The sequence below is a fragment of the Antedon bifida genome, chromosome 10 (assembly GCF_963402885.1).
Source record: "Antedon bifida chromosome 10, ecAntBifi1.1, whole genome shotgun sequence".
In the NCBI taxonomy this organism is placed as follows: domain Eukaryota; kingdom Metazoa; phylum Echinodermata; class Crinoidea; order Comatulida; family Antedonidae; genus Antedon; species Antedon bifida.
Window position 1 is genome coordinate 4123455 of NC_136235.1, and position 20576 is coordinate 4144030.

Consider the following 20576-nt stretch of genomic DNA (forward strand, 5'->3'; position numbering starts at 1 on the left):
ACGTACTAATTATTATGAAGAGGGCGGCGTCTATTATTATAAACGTCCCATAATAAAATCAATATTGTTACTATTATTATTATTGATATTATTAGGATATACAATTTTTCCCAAAAGTTTTATTTGAATAAGTTTGTATTACTTTGTTTTAGGCTATGCAGTATAATCTGTTCGGGTTATCTAAACATTTATACACATTTAGGCCTATCAGGCATATGGTTTTTGAAAAAGTAATTATTATTAGTCGTATATTGAAGTAAAAAAGGTTTTTTAATTACTGTAACTGTGGTCATCTACTCCATGCTACTCAAAGTTTAAGTAGTTAGTGCGTAGTTAGTACTATCTTGCGCGCGCAGAGAAGACTAGAGAGAGCAGCAGCATCTTTATTATTACGTAACACATAGTAACGCGTACCCACACGCTACAACTGCATTGTCTGCTTTGTTGCCATAGTGGTCGATGTGAACGATACGACAGATTGTCTTCTGGCGCTTCTCACCGAGAACAACACGGACGAGAAATGATGCTTTTATACAAGTTTCAGATAACAATACAGAATGATTACTAACAAAGTAAGTCCAGATATAGAGGTAGTTGCGATGGCGGATGACACAAGTGGGTTAAATCCCCAAACATTTGAAACCGTCGATGTTGATAAAGCGTCACCCGCCGAAGATGCTGGTTTACCATCGCAGGGCATGGCGAGCACTCAAGTAGGGGTAAAATTCAGTGACGAACCTTCAAAAAGAAACGTATCACCATCAGGACCAAAACCAAATAAAGAACGTCTAAATAATATTAAACTGCTTGTACAGGAAAGTATATCATTATTCGGAGTTCCCCGTGCCAAATCGGAAATGTGTGAACACAATGAGCAACAAGCAGATACAAATTTCTTAAGGAAACGAATCCGTACCATGCTGCAGCCGACAGATAATAGGTTGTCGATGAAACTATTTGGAAGCCAGAAGGGGATTAAAATGGAGAAGAAACGACTACAGGCCATTGGTTCATTAGTCATACATCCATGTAGCAACCTTAGGTAATCACATCCACTTGACTGTCTAATTATAATAGACATACAAAAGGTCCCCATTTTCTAAAAACGAATAATAAAAGACAATTTTTTGAATACATGAACGATCGAACGAACGAATGAATGATCGTTAATGGGGAAAAGAAATTTAACTTAGGCCATTTGAAATAATTTAAAGTCATTTTTATCGATTTATTCATAATAAGAAAGAATGTTTGGTATAGATTGATTGTGATTGATAAGCCTTTTTATCCTATAAATGTAATTATAATGTTTACTTTGCCTTTAACAGGGTGTATTGGGACTTCCTGATGATCGCTATCTTGATTATTAACCTGATAACGATTCCTGTCAGCATTACGTTTTTCAAGCAAGAGGAGATTGGGCTACAGTGGATCGTCATTAACTGCGTATCAGATACTCTTTTTATCACTGATATATTCTTTAATTTTAGGACAGGAATTCTAAATCATGACGGAAATGAACTGGTAGGTAAAGGTAGGATCAAGGGATAGCGCAGTGGGAGCGTGTTCTCCCCTTTTGACAGCTAAAATGGAATTATGTATTCATGAGCGCTCTCCGTTAAAAATAAATCCTTGATCCGCATAGTCTGTTTATTCGAATATACTAAATTTATAGATTGGCGCATAATTACTTTCAATTTTATATTATTACTATTGCACTATTGCATTATTTAATATAACTGATAATTATTATTGCACTATTGCATTATTTAATATAACTGTATATAATTACTATTGCACTATTGCATTATATAATATAACTGTATATATTTACTATTGCACTATTGCATTATATAATATAACTGTATATAATATTACTATTGCACTATTGCATTATATAATATAACTGTATATTATTACTATTGCACTATTGCATTATATAATATAACTGTATATATTTACTATTGTTGTAACACCATCTTTTGTGTAGGTAATCTTAGATCCAAAGAAAATAGCTAAAAATTATCTAAAATCCTGGTTTTTCTTGGACTTGGTGTCATCCTTGCCAATGGACTACATTATTTTGCTGATGGGAGGAGGCAACGAGAGCATTTATAAAGCATCACGTGCTCTCAGATTCCTGCGTATGGCTAAATTACTTAGTTTGCTTCGACTACTTCGACTGTCTCGTTTAGTTCGGTTTATAAGACATTGGGAACAGGTATTCACTGAGTCTCCTCCATTTAAAGAGACCACGTTTATATCTACTGTATGGTTTTAGTGATAGGCCTATATTGTTGGTAGTGTATTCATACTGTACTATAAGCGTTTATACGTTTTCTCATCATCATCATGTTGTATCAATGACCGAAATATTGTACTGAGAAGGTTTTACAATTTAACATTTGAAAACCAGGCTAGTATCAATAGGGTAACAATCTCGAGTAGTGTAAAGACTACATTTTACATTACATATTTAATTATTTTGTTATGAAACTGTAATGTGTTTATTTCTTTCATAGACTTTCAATATTGCCGGTGCTGTTATTCGCATTTTCAACTTAGTCTGCATGATGGTGCTTATCAGTCACTGGAATGGCTGCTTACAGTTCTTGGTTCCTAAGCTTCAAGACTATCCAGCCAAATCATGGGTTACTATTAACAATCTGGAGGTAAGAGCAATTGGTCACAATTCTACGTCATAATTAGGCCTACAACATGCTCTTATTGTTAACCAATTTGTTAGATCCCATTTTTATTACGCGTGTAATTTTCAGTGGAAGTGAATGTCAAGTGAAAGGTATCTTTTGCTGCCAGTTTTCATATAAAATTAAGCTGGTCTTGCGAGGCAGTTGTCAAAAAACCATGGAAGATTAATTCAATAACATGCAACATTATGTACAAAATAAATGTGTGACGTATTTGTGTTCCCTTTAAAGAACGCTTCATGGGTTGACCAGTACACGTGGTCTTTATTCAAGGCAATGTCACATATGCTGTGTATTGGCTACGGTAGGTTTCCACCTCAGAGTATGAGTGACGTATGGCTTACGATCATCAGTATGATATCTGGTGCTACATGTTTCGCACTGTTCATTGGCCATGCTACAACTATCATTCAATCCATGGACTCATCAAGTCGTCAATATAGAGAAAAGGTAATGTAACAATAATTTAAACAATCAGAAATCCTTTAGTAGTCTATGGGAAGTTGAGAGGCATCGCGATTTTATGGAGTGGCCTCTCAAACGTGTGGGAAAAGTATTGTCCAATCATTAGGAATCTGGCCTCTCGCGGCATTGTAAATGTGCATGTGTTACTCGTTCTGCTGGCTCGGCGTTTTTACTATAATTAAAGACATAATATGTACCTTCTCTATTAACATGGTACACCGAAAGGATGAATAGATGACATTACATAATAATATCATAATGTTACTACTGTATATTATGTGTCCATTTTTTAGGTTAAGCAAGTGGAAGAATATATGGCAAATCGCAAACTCTCAAAAGAATTGAGAGAGAAGATAACCGATTACTATGAATACCGTTACCACGGCAAAATGTTTGATGAAGAAGTTATATTTGAAGAAGTTTCACAAGTGTTGAAAGAGGTTAGTCACAAATTGTCTTTTTCAATAACTACTTAGCAAATAGAGCCCGGCTACGTCCTAGCTGATTACAATAATAACATTAATGACCATGAGCCATATTGGTTCTATGCGTTGTCTTTTATTTCGTAAATGATCATTGGATCTTTTATATTTCACTTTCTGAACATTTGTGATTTTCCATTTCATTTGCAGACTATTGCAAACTACAACTGCCGTTCTCTCGTTTCGTCAGTTCCGTTTTTTATGAACGCAGATCCAAACTTTGTAACGAAAGTTGTAACGAATCTGAAGTACGAAGTATTCCAACCGGGTGACTACATCGTTCGTGAAGGCACATTTGGTGAAAGTATGTTCTTTATACAACAAGGCGTAGTGGATGTACTCACACAAGAAGGCCAAGTTGCTACCTCACTGTCTGATGGTTCATACTTCGGAGGTAAACTACTATCATTGTTACAGATTTCTGTACAATTCAAGATCGTTGTAAAGCTATACATTATACTAAGTGTTCCGTTTCACGGAACGGAAGACAGTGCCGTTTTTGTTAAAATCTTCCGTTACGTGAAACGGAACACTTAGTATAATGTATAGCTTTACAACGATCTTGAATTGTACAGAAATATGTAACAATAACAATAATAGCAATTGAGATGGTCTGAAGATCGTCAAACAAAGTGTGTACCTGTAATGAACCTGTAAAGGTGAATTGATTCCAAAGATGTGGAGTCTTTTGCGCAGGTTCGTTTATTCATTCATTCGACTGTTCTGTCCAGGTCTCCTAAATATAATTTACATAATTGTTTTTCAGAAATTTGTCTGCTCACTAGAGAACGACGAGTAGCAAGTATCCGTGCCGAGACGTACTGTTCCCTATTCTCCTTGTCAGTAGAAAACTTTCAAAAAGTTGTCAAAGAATACCCATCAGTTCGCAAGACTATGGAGGAGATTGCAATCAGACGCCTAAAAAATATCGGAAGATCAGCTAGTCTCATACGTAAAAACACAAATTCATCGTCAAAAAACGCCAGCGTTCTATTTCAAGTACCATCCGATGCCGACTACTTGTAAGTTTATAATGTGTAATTCGGGTGAATTTATTTGATAAAGTGTGGGTTCCTCATTCAACTGTCCACAAAGTCAGGGGCCGAGACGGACCAGTACACCGTGCCGTGGTAACCCCTAATACTCTTCCGAAAGATTCACTGGGTCTTTTCAAGTGCACATGAGCCAGATTTGACAGAAACCAGCTTCGCATCTTCCTCATAGACGCTGCTGTCTAGAGGAGGTCGAGCAAACAACGATAAAGTATAATGGTGTTTTAAGTACTTTTCTCAGTTCGAACTAATATGCGCTGTTGCTGAAATCATTTGCTCAGTGAGAAAACAAAACCTAAATTCTTCAGTTTATAATTAACATTAATATCTATGTATTTCAGCAGCGAAAACGACGTGGAGGAAGAAGAGGAGAAAGTCATCTCTGTAACTGAAGCAATGATTATAAACGAAACGGTATAAAGAAAACTGAAAATCGAATACCAATACAAACAGCTATTAATACCATAATTCAACAATAATATACGAAATGATATAATAAAGAAATACAATGTAGATTCTTCCGTATTTGTCTATATTTTATTTTTTCATAAACTTATTTTAAACTTGAATTTATTTTTAGGCCTATAACAAAACACAAATCAACTTTGTTTCTCACTGTTTTTTACTTTCAAGAGGCTTGTCATGCAGACACAACAAATGCTCGTTAATTTGCTTGCCGTCTTGACTGGGTGCCAGGGTTGTAGGCCTACCCAATGACTCTTTCTACTCCCTCCACTCCCTAGCCTCGAATGAGACTTAAAAGCATGATATATGTCATCCATCCTGTAATTGACTTGGACTCCATTGTAAATCGGATTCATGACCCAAAATCCATATTGTTGAGGTTGATTTTTTTAAATATTTTGTTAGCAATACAGTGCAACTTTCTCATTATAATGTTTAAACATTCGCAAATAATCGCTCAAGGTCTAGTTATGTAACACTTATTACTGCTGTCCACACAATCAATTTCAGCAATCTTGAATTACACCACAAGGAAGACAATTATTGATTACATTTTATAAAACAAACAGTGACTTTCTAATTAGAAAGACAAGAGAGTGACTGGCATGATTTTTTTGGCAAAGGCTATTATCAATACTCTCCTCGGAAAAGAATCCACCAAAGCCGCCAATGCCCTTCAATATCACGGGGTTATTCTGGACTACACCAGACGCTACACGGATATCTATGTGGTTTTACGGATGACATTACAATGTAATAGGAATCTTCCCTGGTATATCTTGTCGTGGATAACGCTTTGCCTTACGCATGATTATTTCAAACCGATGATACAAAAGAGAACACAAAGTGAATGTGAATTCAAAGAGGCTTTATTCCTTCAAATATTAAATATGCATAATTTGTGAAAATAATAAGGCTATTACATAATACACAAGTACTTAATTAAAGTCAGTATTAAGTCACAAGATTTGTTATCAAAAAAATTATTCCAGAACTGTTTTTTCTGCCGGCGAGTACTACTAAGATTAGTACTCTACCCTAAAGGATCTCTGAATTAACGTTACATAAAGAGATTACTTAATTCTAAAAAGTGTCAATCAGTGAGAATCATTCAAAGAGATAGTACTCAATCCTCCCTAAAATGATCCGTCAGTGTCAATGAGCAATACTCAAAGAGCCAGTACTCAATCCTAAAAGGATCCGTCAGTGAGCAATACTCAAAGAGATAGTACTTAATCCTAAAAGGATCCGTCAGTGAGCAATACTCAAGGAGATAGTACTCAATTATAAAAGGAGGATCCGTCAGTTAGCGATACTCAAAGAGACCAATCCTGAAAGGATCCGTCAGTGAGCAATACTCAAAGAGATAGTACTCAATCCTAAAAGGATCCGTCAGTGAGCAATACTCAAATAGATAGTACTCAATCCTAAAAGGAGGATCCGTCAGTGAGCAATACTCAAAGAGATAGTACTCAATCTTAAAAGGAGGATCCGTCAGTGAGCAATACTCAAAGAGATAGTACTCAATCCTAAAAGGATCCGTCAGTGAGCAATACTCAAATAGATAGTACTCAATCCTAAAAGGAGGATCCGTCAGTGAGCAATACTCAAAGAGATAGTACTCAATCCTAAAATGATCTGTCAGTAAGCAATAATTATCTTTTAAGTGTGCACAAATTCATAGAGATAATCAAATACCTCTATGATTGTATACTTTATTACAAAACACCATAATGCAAAGAGCATAAACCCCCACAGTACTTTTAATTAAAAACAGCAACACTTTCAGTAGAATTGTACTACAATGTTGATAGCATTCGAAATATTGTTATACTGTATATCATAATAGAGAGCTTTCTAACTACAATGGCAATTCTAGAACTAATTTTGGTTATTGACCATACGGCATTAAAATGGTGGCACTGACAAGGTGTCCAACCTTGATCCCCCACAATCAACCATAAGCAATGGATCACCCGATATGTTTTCTTGTGATTGTTCAAATTTCTTACATTACACCTATACTACATACTTGCATTGAATCTAGATTGGGAATCTAACGACACTGATGGATAATAAATTTATGTGACTGTGAATATTTGATATTTAAAACAAAAGCCAAGAACTCTAAAGTCTTGTTTACACCATCAACCTTTATATGACTTTATAAAAATATGATGTACCCATATACTGTATGGACACGATGATGTCATATAACTACCATATTTGGGCATATCACACTTTTTTTGCAAACTAGTTTGATAGATCTTTATAAACCACTGTTTTACAAAATTTGAACCGTTATAAACGTCAAGGTCCACAAGTCGCACCATATGGAGCTTTTGATTTGCGACAAGGAACAAGCCAGTCGTCGGTTGTCATCTGGACTGGAAACCATTAAAACTGTGTTGAAACATGTTGCACAATAGATTGACAATGTCGTCACAAAGGGAAAGCTCCATATCACATTTAGAATGGGAAATTTGAAGTGTTGTACTTTTCCTGAGTCATCTTATAATTAAGATTTTCAATAACAAATAGCAAAACCAATCCCATGTTGCAATATCATTTGAATGCTCCCTACAACACATATATATATCAAGACACTAAGAAATACATTTTTAAAACATTAAACTTCGGAATGTATTATAAATAAGCCCCACCACGTGTATATTGAAATATGCTTTGTCTTATTAAAGATGTATTGTCCCCCTGAAAAAATAATTCTTAAAAAAATGTTTGTTGAATATTCCATTTTAATGCAACATAATAGTTATCCACTTTGAACAAAAATTGGATCGTCAAATTGGCTGACAGCCAATGGAATTTTTGTTAAATTTAATCATTTATTTTGTCATTTTATAAGTGAAAACATTTTTTTTCGTTTTTTTTTCTATGGAAGTGATTAACTTTATTAAAACTACAAAATAACATATTCAAAATCTGATTTAATTAATCTTCATTTTTCATGTTTTTGGGGGACAATACATCTTTAAATAGTAAATGTCTTATTCTGTAATATATATCAATTGATTACTACAAAGTTAATTCCATTACCATGATTGAAACTATAATGTATTGTTGTATATGATGTACACAACCTAATTATCAGGAGCAGTGCCAACATACTACTAGGGGTCATGTCAAAATTGTTCTACTACAGTTACTATAGCAACTACGTAACATGTTGCTCACTCTTTAGCCTGTTATGTAGAAAGCTTGCTTTTGATAATCATATTCTTTATGTATTTATGTGTGCACTTACAGTATACTGTACATGAGGAGGGGACCAATAATAAAATTATGCTGTTAGACAAAAAAAGAATGAAGACATCAACCAACCAAATACAGTAATACATTTAAAACAAAAATTGCTAGTAGATGCTGGATATAAGATTACAGTCAATACTTAGTACCACAACATATGTGTCCAAAGGCAAAATGTTAAAACCACATACAAAAAATTACTACCAAAGTACATTTCTAACATGAAAACTGACTAATTACAAATATACATTATATTAATACTATTAATAAGTACAAGTACATTTGAAGTGGAAAAGTGTTCTAAAAATTAAATAATCTTTTTTATCTAGATACATACTATATAAGACTCAGCATGTGAAAGCAACAACATGCACCAACCACAGCTAACAACAACATAGGCTCTCATCCCCTAACAATTACTCAGCCTGGAAATAGTTTCAAGTTGGTAAAAATATTAACATTTTTACCAGCTATTTTTAAGTATAGTAAACAATATGTAGTGATGTTTTGTCAGGTTCAAATTCCCCTCTAAAATAAATTATCACTGAATCTATAAATTTATCTAACTTTTAAAACTATATATTACATAAAGTCCTACCATAAAAACCGCAAAAGAAAGTAGTTCCGGTACTGTTATACCATATTAAGTAAGCGTAAATAAATATAATAAGTATTGTATACAGATTAGTTATTACTTTAAAGTTGCCACTTATTGAGATTCACATAGTAGCACAATGTGAAAAACACTTTGTGAATTCAGTGACAAATTGATAAATAAAAATCATTCTACAAAACACTTGAAAAATAAATTATCAATTACATGCAAACGTATTATCAATTATACTAAAAAATGCATAACTCATGTATAAATAATTTTTTACATGATTTATAATAATTTATATTACAGGCAGGATATATTAAATTAAACAAATAGCAGCTATAGTTACTTCTATTATTTTTCATTATAGCAACAGTAAATTTAAAGGTACAGTATCTAATAATATCTAAAACTGCAGTACACTGTGAAATTCATAATGCTTGTTTCCCACTAGGATGTAACATAAACACAATGCAAGTAATTGCACCAATTACAAAAGGTGGATTATCCAAACTGATTGTGATTGGTAAACTCACATGCGTTAGAACTTATGTATTTGCGTTGCATTCTAGTGCGAACCAACCTTAAGCCCTAGAGAAATGTCGCAATTAATTTGAAAAATGTCTTTTAGGAGCAGATCCGGGGATAGCTCTAGGGGCACACCTGCCACTAGTACTATTAGTCGTTACTAATACATTGTTTACAATATTACTAGAGATGATTTTTTTTAAGCAAATTTTAAATTTCCAAAATTTAAAGACCATATAATGACTGTTAATTTTTAATAGATTAAAAAATATTGAATAACTTTTACATAAACCATAAGTAATTTGAGGTGCAAGCATGATTTATCTTTAAATTGCAATGCCCGTACAAACCACCTTTAAAATGCAACTTTCACATAACAGTACTACATTGATAAAATCTTAATTCAGGTGTAGTGTCTATGGTATGATAAACTGTGCTACTAATCTACTAATACATTCAGTTGTTAACTAATGTTGACAGTGAATATAGTGCAGTAAGCCCCTTTCACACAGAACTGTGAAATATATAATATATATAAATAAATGGGCCTTAGGGCACCTCTCTATATATAATGGTTTCATGGGAAATATAATTTATATAAATTCTGATGAAGGGCTAGTGTTGCCCAAAAGCTTTGCAAATATTTCTGGCTATTAAAATCATAATAATCATAATATTTCATGTTTCATTTTGTGTGAATGCTGGATCCTACAGTAGATAGGATAGAATCCATGTCAACAAACAATATACAATTGAATGCTGAAGATGAACAAAAACTCTATATAGAAACATGATTTGTTTTACTATTATCTTATTAAACTTATTAGTGGACCCCATGGTAGAATGGTACAAACACACTTAATTTAGTAGGCAAGGAAATGATAGATCTATCAAATAATGTTAAGAAAGATCATTTCCTGTTAACAATGCATTCTTTTAATGTTGTAAACAGTGTACAAAATATACATTAGAAAATCCTGTTTTATCACCTGAAATTTGATCACCATTTTTACATAGATTAACTATGGAGGTACAGTACCTGTACACAAATACAAATTAATAAAAACAATACATTTACCATTGTACAGACACTACACTCATAATGGTTCCCATAGTTTATTACAACTATTACCAACATTTAGTGATATAATTGTCTGCACATATGCCAGATGTTTGATATCGTTACTCTGTACACAAAGCATTTATCATCATGCATCAACAAAAGACAGTTTCAGTATAAACTGTACAAAGATTAACCTACTTTTGTTATTACAAAATTTATAGAAAAGGACAAATATATATATATATGTCCTGAAAAATGTACTGAATAGAGTTTAGTCACTCCTAAACTAAATGGAGTAAATATGTTAATTCTACATTGCACTGCCTACTACATAGTAATCTAAAATCATCATCAGTACTATATAGATAGTTAACAAATGAAATAATGCAACACGCACCTAGGTATCAGCATTCACAACAAGAAATATCAAATATCTGCAACAGGGTATACTGTATATGCATACAGCATGCATCAGGGTCAGCAACAGGGGTATATATACCTATAAATGTGGGTTAGCATCAGGGGACGAATGCCTATGCATCAGGGTCAGCCGGGGTAGCAGCAGGGATGTTCTTGGGTTTTCCAGATATCCTTTAAGAAAAGCAATAATTACAAATGTCACTTAGTAAAGATATTAATTAGTCATACATTATCATATTCTTATCTCCGAACAAAAAAACTGATCAACAAAAACTAAACTAAATAATTACAGAGTGCCACTAAAGGCACTTTTCCCTAAATAACACCCCAAATTCTTTTTGAAAAGATAACATTTATCACAGAAAGTGGCAGATGGGAAAATGAAAAGTATGCACATAATAATTTCAATTCGCCTAATGTGAAACAGACTTAATGCGTGTGTAAACATGTATTTACATTGGACTTTCTTCTTCATCTTCCTCTTCATCACCATCACGGCCTTCTTTAAAATGTAGAGTTACAAAGATAGCAGCTAGAATTATGCTTATACCAAGAATTATGAGGAATGGCCAAAGCCATGCCAACTTGCCTGTAAAGAAAAAAGTTTATCAAATAATAACAATAATAATATGTACGTGTAGTCATCAATATGTGTTTATGATGATTAGGCCCCTCACATAAACGTTGCTATAATAATTGTTTTTAAATGCTTTGAAATCAATTAACAGCAGAACCTCTCTTTTTGTACATCTGTATTAATGAGACGCTTTCTCATGATGTATGAGGGAAAAGTATCTTGCAGCAGCCAATAAACTCTATTCAGGAGACACACCTATAATAATAATAATAATAGTTCATTCTTATATAGCGCATATAAGCAAGCTCTCAATGCGCTGAACATTATTACCCCAGTCATCTCCTGATCAAACACCTATGGAAACATACTCCCATATATGCAGCTAGTAATCAGCGCAAAGTTGTGTCTTGATCTAACCGGGTACCCATTTATACACCTGGGGAAACTTAAGGAAACTCTACTGTAGGGTGTCTCTTAAATTATGAACATAAATACTTTTTAATTGTAAAAAAGCATACTTAAAATACCAAATATAAAATGAATTAACATAAAACATAGCGTATTGGTTTTTTTTTATTTTTTATTATATTTTTTACATTTTATTCTATATTTTACAACCTACTGTCAATCGCCAGTCTAAATGTTAATAATTGAATAAATACTTATTAAGTAAGGTTTGCAATATATACCATGTGTTTCCAAAAAAGAAATAAAATAAAATTGAGAATCTGTCATAGTGTACCCTTAATTAAGCTGTGTCTACACTATCAAACTAGGGTGCCCATATATGGACATCATCCATGATGTCATATCACTACCATATTTTGGCACATCACACTAGTTTGATATTGTAGACAGAGCTTTACTTTACCAGTATTTATTTGCCATGCAAACCTTATAATTATTACATTAAGTAATGTAAAATAAATTTATGTATTACAGTAAAATAATATTTCAAAAAAATTAAATTATGCTTACTAATTAAATATCCTTTTAAAAGAAAATTCCTCCTAAAATATGAATTGAAGTGGTATAATATTAATATCACCACAGGTAAAAATGCCAAAACAACTTTGTGGACATTGTTTAATATGAAAAATGAACTTTATTTTATTGTTGCAGCCATCAATAACTTTTATTTTTTAAAGATATATTGTCCCCCTAAAAAATAGTTTTTTTACATTTTTTTTGTTGAATATGCCATTTTAATATCACATAATAGTTATTCACTATGACCAAAAACTTGATCAAAAAAAAAAACATTTTCCACAAAAAAAATGTAATTTAAAGCAAAATATACCTAAATTGTCTGGAAGACAATGGTTTTTAATTGAAATTAACCATTTCTTTTGTTCTTTTATAAGTGAAATAATTATTTTTGATGATTTTTTTTCTACAGAAGTAAATAACTTTTTTAAAACTGAAATTGCCTATTCAAAATCCGATTTTATTAATCTTTATTTTTCATGTTTTTGGGGGACAATACATCTTTAAGCATTATTGCGTGAAAGTATAATATAATTACAATATTGATAATAATAATATAAATATAATAATGTTAAAATGTACATTAAATATACAGTAATTCACTGGATGAAATTAGATTGCACCTTCTTAATGTATTAACCATACTATGTCAGATTTCCCAACTCTCCCGATAATCATGGTTTTTTCCTTAATATCTTGTCATCACCTGCTAAAATGCAATTTCTCCCAATTTTTTTAATAAACAAAAAATCCCCATAATGCATAACAAAATCATAATTTCATAAGATAAAGATAAAAGATTAGAAAACATACTGATATGATATCGGTCTGTAAAATGGTTAATAAATTAATTTGTTGTTTTAGTGAAATAATGAATTGGCAACAGATTTTCCACCTTTTTGCACACCTGACTTATCCGTGTTTACTACAGTATAATGGATGCCAATATGTTCACATTTTGTAATATATGTCGCCCTGATATTTAATTTGTCCAAGTTGGGAGGTTTGTGATGTTTCAATCCAAGGTAAAAGCCCATTTACACTATGACGATAACGATCAACGATCAATATAAAAGCAGGCATTTTTTTTACATAAAACAAAAGAAATTAGAAAGGGTTTTGTTCTAGAACTATAGGATAATCATTTATGCTGTCTTTGATAAAAATAATATTTTTAAAATTCCAATCAAATGACGTCATGATAAATAAAAACAATAAAATCGTTGTATTGTCACAATATTATTTCTCTTACTAATAATCATGACATCATTTGATTGGACGTATGAAAATATAATTTTCATCAAAGGAAGCATAGATGGTTATTCTACAATTCTAGAATGAAAAGTGTTTATATTTCTTTTGTTTTATGTATGAAAAATGCACATTTGTCTATTTATCGTCGATAGTTATCGTCCTAGTGTAAATGGGCCTTAATCGATATATTTTGGAATTCAGTAATAGATTCCTTACCTCTATGCAATGGATGTTCTTTTGCTACACAATACAAAATAGCAACAATTTTAAACAAGAATTACAATCTTACTCTAAATTTGTATTTTTAAAAAATGATTTAAGGTGTCTTATAACGATGCACAGTTGAAAGGAAAGCGAAATATAATTTGCCTTGGAACATTGGAACAAGTTAGGTCAGGTCAATCGATATGTCGCCAGTCATTGTCTGAACCTAGAAACTACCGAAACTGTGGCAAGGTAGGAAGCGCCGAAGCATGTTACTACTTATCTGCATGCTCACAATGAATTGACATAACTTAGTTTGGTTGTTGCAAATCAAAACTTCCCTAATAACCCTAAACTAAAATCCAATAAATCTTTTCAACCAACTTACCTCTAACACGTAAGAGAATATCTGTCTCAGTTGAATTAGTAAATTGGTGACTGGCTATACAGGTATAATATTGACGCTGTGTAACATCCATAATCTTGAGTGTGGATGTGTACGTATATGTATCATCGTCGTCATCTGTGTTTCCCTTTGTACCTTCTATTGTTTGATTTTGCCCGGGAACCCGCCAAGTGACTGTTGGTTGGGGATACGACCTCGCTACGCATTTAATCTCTGCATCTTTACCTTCGGTTACCTTCACAGACAGATCAGCTTTTACGTCAATCTTTGCTACAAAATATATAAATATTTGATGATTAATTAATGGTAATGAGCACATGTGGTGGTATTACCTAATCACATTATTTCACTTAAGCCAATAAATAGGGAGTTTAAAGCTCGGTCTACACTACCAAACTTTATGTGACAACATGTGATATGCACATATATGGACGTGGTGATGAAACAGACAGAAAGTTGAGCGGGGAACTATATGACATGGAAAAATCCATCTGTAAATTTTTTTGTAAATTAAACTAAATTGTAAAATTAAATAATTTGACAAAATTTGAGTACTAGATTGTTTACAACCAGCAAAGGTTTAATAATAATAATATCCTGGATTTATATAGCACCTAATGGTGTGAAACCTCTAAGCGCTGAACATTATTACCCCAGTCACTTTTTTTGGATCAAACACGTATGGAAACAAACTCCCATAATGCAGCTAGTAATCAGCGCAAAGTTGTGTTTTGATCTAACCGGGTTCCCATTTATACACCTGGGTGGAGAGAGGCAAACGTCAGTAAAGTGTCTTGCCTAAGGATACAAGCAATGCAGCGAAAGTTGGATTCAAACCTCGATCTCACGATCAGTAATCGAACGACCAAAACACAATGCACCACACGCGCTTTGCTAGAGTAGTAGATTAAAAAGTAATTTTTGTTGTGATACTTACTCCACAATTCAACAGATCTCTTTCTTTCAGAATTCTTCGCTACATTGCATTGATATAAACCAGCATGATTGATATTGGCATCTTTGATCTTTAAAATGCCACCCTTCACATTCACAACATCGTCGTCTACACCAACAGGGTTGTCACCTTGATCTAAAACAGTTTTTTCATCTTTGGTCCATTCAATAGTGTTGGATGGATCACTTGTACAGGTTAATGTCATATCTTCACCATATTCTAACTGTGCATCACCCTCAGGATCCAATGTACTCACATCTAAAAAAAACCCTTCATGTTTTTTTTTTATACACTACCAAAACAATTTATGAACAGTGCTTGTCTTGCCAAGATAGGAACTTGTAACAGTCTTATGATTGATTATCATATTGATTATACGCAAATTACTTATTTAGATTTAGAATAAAATCGACTACATATTATTAAGCGTATGTGGTAGGCCAGTTGGTGATAAGAAAGTAAAATGTGAATTTGTATAAAATGTTATACTTTTACATGTATAGATGATCAAAAAAATACTAAAAGACCAAGCAATCATACCTGCAAAAACACTCACAATTGAATGTGAAAAGCCATTCCCGGTGGTTGACCTACATGTGTATTCTCCTTCATCTTCAATTGCAATGTTCTTTATAGTCAACTCACTGATAGTTTCCCTTTTAGTTGATTGATAGTCAGATTTAATATCATAGTCTGCACCAACCTCTAAACCTTCGGTTTGCTTACAGCTTGCCTCAGAAAAACACCACCACAACTCCACAGCAGCATCGGAATTAGAGCAAGAGCATGTCAATGTAGGGCTAGTTCCCTCTGCAAAGGCATCGTTCCCAGAAATCAAACAGTCACCACCTGTGAATAAAACAAAGTACCATACATAAAATGTTTAGTTTAGATACAGACTGGTAAGTTTTGTGCCTTTTAACCCCATGTTAATAATGAATCTAATCATTGCTCAGGTGCAGCTTCACATCGTCCTACTGTAGCAAAACTAGCAAATGGTGCAAGGAAATATTTGCATTTTGCAAGTTGTTAGATTGCTCGTAACTTTTGTATGCAAATTCAAATTGTTTTTGCGTAATTTGCAAATTGCCTCAAAATTCCTAGTTGGCTCCATCCGGCCTCAATCTAGCTAGACCTACCTAGCCTAGTATAGGCTATGCTGTGTTAGGCCTAGAGATAGCATAGAGGGCTTACCCCTACCACCTAGGCTATCCACCTGGACTGGCCTAAGGCCTAGCCTAGGGGCCTATTCTAGTAGCCTATTTATAATTTAGGCGGTGAACAGGCGATCAGGGCCATCATAGAGACGAACGGCCCATATTTTTATGTGCCTGATCGTCTTATACGTTTGGCCCGATCGTCTTATGCACTTGTCAATTGTATGACCCACAATACGACCCCCGGGAGAGGTGTGTCATTTACAAATAATTACTGACGCAGTGGTGCGTCAAAAAACCTAGAAGGTATGTCAAATCAATGAACGATGGTGTGTCAATGTCCATCACTTTACCACTCAAAATATCATAAACAACATGGTAACAGTGCATCAAAAAGGATGTGTCATGGTCACCTAAAGGTAAGTCACATTTTTGATGCACGGGTGTGTCATGGTTTTCATAAGGTATGACGCATACCGGACAAATGACGCACCTCTCCCAGGGGTCGTATAGTGGGTCATACAATTGACAAGTGCATTAGAAGTTGGGGCCCGATAGTCTTAACATTGGGCCCGATAGCCAAGTGTATCGTTTGTAAATCCATTCCATTAGATAGTTTATAATTGGGTTCTCGGCAAACAATGTTTATAATATTAATCGTAGCCATTACGTGCAATTAAAAAAGATATAGAAAATTATTAGATTAATAAAGGTGACGTAAGCTAAAGAAACAACACCACATTTTGTCATTTGGTGGTAACTGTATATATGGGAGTATGGTCGAAGCGGCCGCCAGTTTAATATCGTCATTTGTATGGAACGCCATGTGCGCTTTAATCTTTGATTGTTGTTTTCAACGCCATGGCATATGGCGAGTTGAGTTACAGCTAAAGGAGTATGGTCAAACCAATAAATATAAGCGAAAAATCATGTACTATCGAATCTTTATATTTCTATAATAAATTAAGTTTGCCTGCCAATGATAAATCAATGTATATTTTATTTGTATTTTAATATTAACTTACAGTACATGCTATCGAATCTTATATTCTATTAATATTTACATACTATCGAATCAAAATCCACATAAAGAAGGGTGTCCGACAAGGCGACACAATTTAGCCTAAACTGTTTACAGCTTGACTTGTTTGGAAGGCATATTTCGCTCACTGGAGTGGGAGGATAAAGGAGTGGATATCAATGGAGAAAAATGTAATCATCTGAGGTTTTCAGATGACATTGTTGTCCTAGAAGAGCAAATCATTGAAGTGGAGGATATGCTTAAAGACCTTGCAAATGTTGTGGATTGAAAATGAATATGAAGAAAACAAAAGTTATGGCAAATTCCATGGTACCTCATGGATCTGCGACTGTTGATGGCAATAAAATTGATGAAGTTAATGAATATATCTATCTGGGGCAGAGATTTAGCCTGAAAAGAATCAAGAACAGGAGATAAAGAGGAGAATCAGATTGGGCTGGTGCCAATATGGAAAACTGAGGAACATCATGAGAGGGGAAATACCGTTAAGCCTAAAAAAAAAAGGTCTTTAATCAATGTGTGTTACCAACCATGACATATGGAGCTGCGACCTGGGCACTGTCAAATAAAATGGAAAAGATAATAGCAGCAGCACAGCACAACATGGAAAGAAATATGCTCGGAAAATCAGACTATCGAATCATTAATAATTTATGTTTGCATCATAATCTACGTACTATTGAACATTTATATCTCATTTATGTACTACTATTGAATCTTTATATCTCTCCTTTTAATATATTGGTAGTGAAGGGAAAAAATAACGTTGAACTCAACCAACGTTTCTTACGGTGTATTGTTGAATCTTTATATCTCATTTACATACCATTGAATCTTTATACAGTATTGCATTAATAATTTACATACGGTATTGCCGAATCTTTATATCTCATTTACATACTATCGAATCTTTATACATTACAACCCAATGACAATCAATTAATTAAGCGCATGCGGCGTTTTATACAGATTCCCGTTATTGAACTAGTGGCCGCTTCGATCGTAATCCTATATGCCTAGTATCTACTATTGCAATTGTTTGGCAAAGGGAGAAAATGAAATCCATTTTTTAGCCTAGGCCTAAATGAATATTTGTTTTTTAATTTTATTGTTTGGTATAAAAAAAAAATAATGGCCCTTAGGGTAATCATAATAGGCCTATATAATAATATGTTATGGTGAACAATTATAAATCCAATTCGTTTTCGTCGACCCAATCGTCTTCCCGTTATTTTTATAATGGGCCCGATCGTCCAATTATATTGGGCCCGAACGTCCACACAAGTTGGGCCCGAACGTCCGCACGCGTTTGTACCCGATCGTCTTTAAAAAAAAGTCTGGCGGCACCGATCGTCCATGTATGGCCCCAATCGTCTGTCAATAGTAGCTAGGCCTAGCTAGGCTATATGCCTTTTAATATACGAACAAAATGTCAAATGACAGGTTAAATAAGACAAAAAAACATTAATACTTACCTTGAGATACTACCTCTGTGATGGAGGTAAGTAATATGAGAAATATGAGTTTCATGGTCTTTATTTTGTTCTTTTTTTCACTAAAATTGTTACCAGCTAGGTTAGGCCACTACTCTTACTACTTCTCCCCAACGCCTACAAAAATGAACATTGCCTTGATATGACGGAAACTCTCACGTTTATCCGTGATGTAGAGGGCTCTGTTCATTTTTCTGCTGTGCTGTGACGATGGAGCATTTTCTCTACTACTTCTCTACGGAGCACCATTTTTGACCTTATTAACTTCCGAAATAGAAATAGTACTACGGTAACTGGTCCAGTGGATCAAATTTAGCAAAGGGGAGCACAGTAATATAAAATAGAAACAAATCACTGAATTTTTATATTCGTATGTTAATACACTGTGCTCAAGTGGACCCAATCTGCCACCAATGGAGCACAGCGAAATAACTATACTAATGTTTCTCGAATTAAACAATATTTCAAACTTGGTATATATGTTCAAATCGGTTAATTTATCCGTAATGCAAAAAAAAAAATGATTTTAGTAATTTGCGTTCGTTTTAAATGTATATTTATGAACATACAATATTCCAATACATTTTCACGCTGCTGCTCTAGTCCGCTACGTCACAAGAGATAAATCATTCAGATATAAAGCAAGCAGCAGTTATAGTACTAGACACTGACATTTTTGCGAAAAAGGATTCTCGACTATAATTTATAGGTACCAGCTGCTGGACCCAAAAAACGTATGGGAAAAGAATCTAACGGTTGAACGACAAATCCCAAAGCTTTCTGGTATTTATGAGTCCCATGATATTACTGTAATTCGCTGTCAGATAATCATTGAATTATTATCAAAACAGTTCATTGACGTTTTTGTTTGTAATAGAATACTTCACACTTGAAGTATCTAGGCGTGATGAAGTGACCCCCAGACTTGGCCTTTATTGTAAGAAATATTTCTTGTTTACACTTAAATTGTTACCGTCATAAAATAATTGTCCTACACATTTGAAATTTGGTAGCATACGTTCAATAGGTTACTATTATACGTTCAATATGTTACTATATCGTTCATATTTTTAACATATGTTTTTTTAATCGCTAAATTTGTGTTTGAATTGTATGTTCTTTCATAAGTATTTATAAATGTAAGTTATTAAAATCACTGATGTGGCTTGAATATTTTTTCTTTCGCACTACTGATGGGGTAATCGATATTGAACATACCAAGTTTGAAATATTTTTAAGATTCTTATTTCTGTAAGATCAAATACGCAATGTTGGGTCGCGAAAATTCCCAAAAAATAGGATCATGGGTCGCGGTTGCGGAATGCTGAACTCAAAGCAAATAATACCACCAAGGTGGATTTTAACCAATTGCTAAGGTCAAGTCTGGGGGTCATTTCATCAAGCCTTGATGTCAACAAGTGATAAATGGCCAGTGAGGTGCTATACAGGAACA

The 20576-nt window shown here is 33.6% G+C and overlaps 2 protein-coding genes across 3 annotated transcripts; one reads left to right on the forward strand and one right to left on the reverse strand.

Moving 5' to 3' along the window:
• Window positions 1-499: 499 nt before the first annotated feature.
• LOC144854798 (potassium/sodium hyperpolarization-activated cyclic nucleotide-gated channel 2-like) lies at window positions 500-5209 on the forward strand. The gene is made up of 9 exons (XM_078712783.1): window positions 500-1042; window positions 1329-1524; window positions 1991-2221; window positions 2523-2672; window positions 2940-3158; window positions 3467-3613; window positions 3806-4049; window positions 4422-4677; window positions 5052-5209. Exons 1-9 carry the CDS (start codon window positions 558-560, stop codon window positions 5125-5127), a joined length of 2004 nt encoding a protein of 667 aa, XP_078568909.1. The 5' UTR covers window positions 500-557; the 3' UTR covers window positions 5128-5209.
• An 814-nt stretch (window positions 5210-6023) lies between these two features.
• LOC144853953 (muscle, skeletal receptor tyrosine-protein kinase-like) lies at window positions 6024-19253 on the reverse strand. Of its 2 annotated transcripts, XM_078711829.1 has the most exons (7): window positions 19106-19253; window positions 15972-16280; window positions 15414-15689; window positions 14459-14746; window positions 14083-14106; window positions 11505-11637; window positions 6024-11219 (listed from the first exon to the last, which is right to left on the reverse strand). In XM_078711829.1, the coding sequence occupies exons 1-7, from the start codon at window positions 19158-19160 to the stop codon at window positions 11162-11164; spliced, it is 1143 nt and encodes a 380-aa protein (XP_078567955.1). In that variant the 5' UTR covers window positions 19161-19253; the 3' UTR covers window positions 6024-11161. The 2 variants fall into 2 exon arrangements, with proteins under 2 accessions (XP_078567955.1, XP_078567956.1); XM_078711830.1 differs by lacking the exon at window positions 14083-14106.
• Window positions 19254-20576: the final 1323 nt, after the last annotated feature.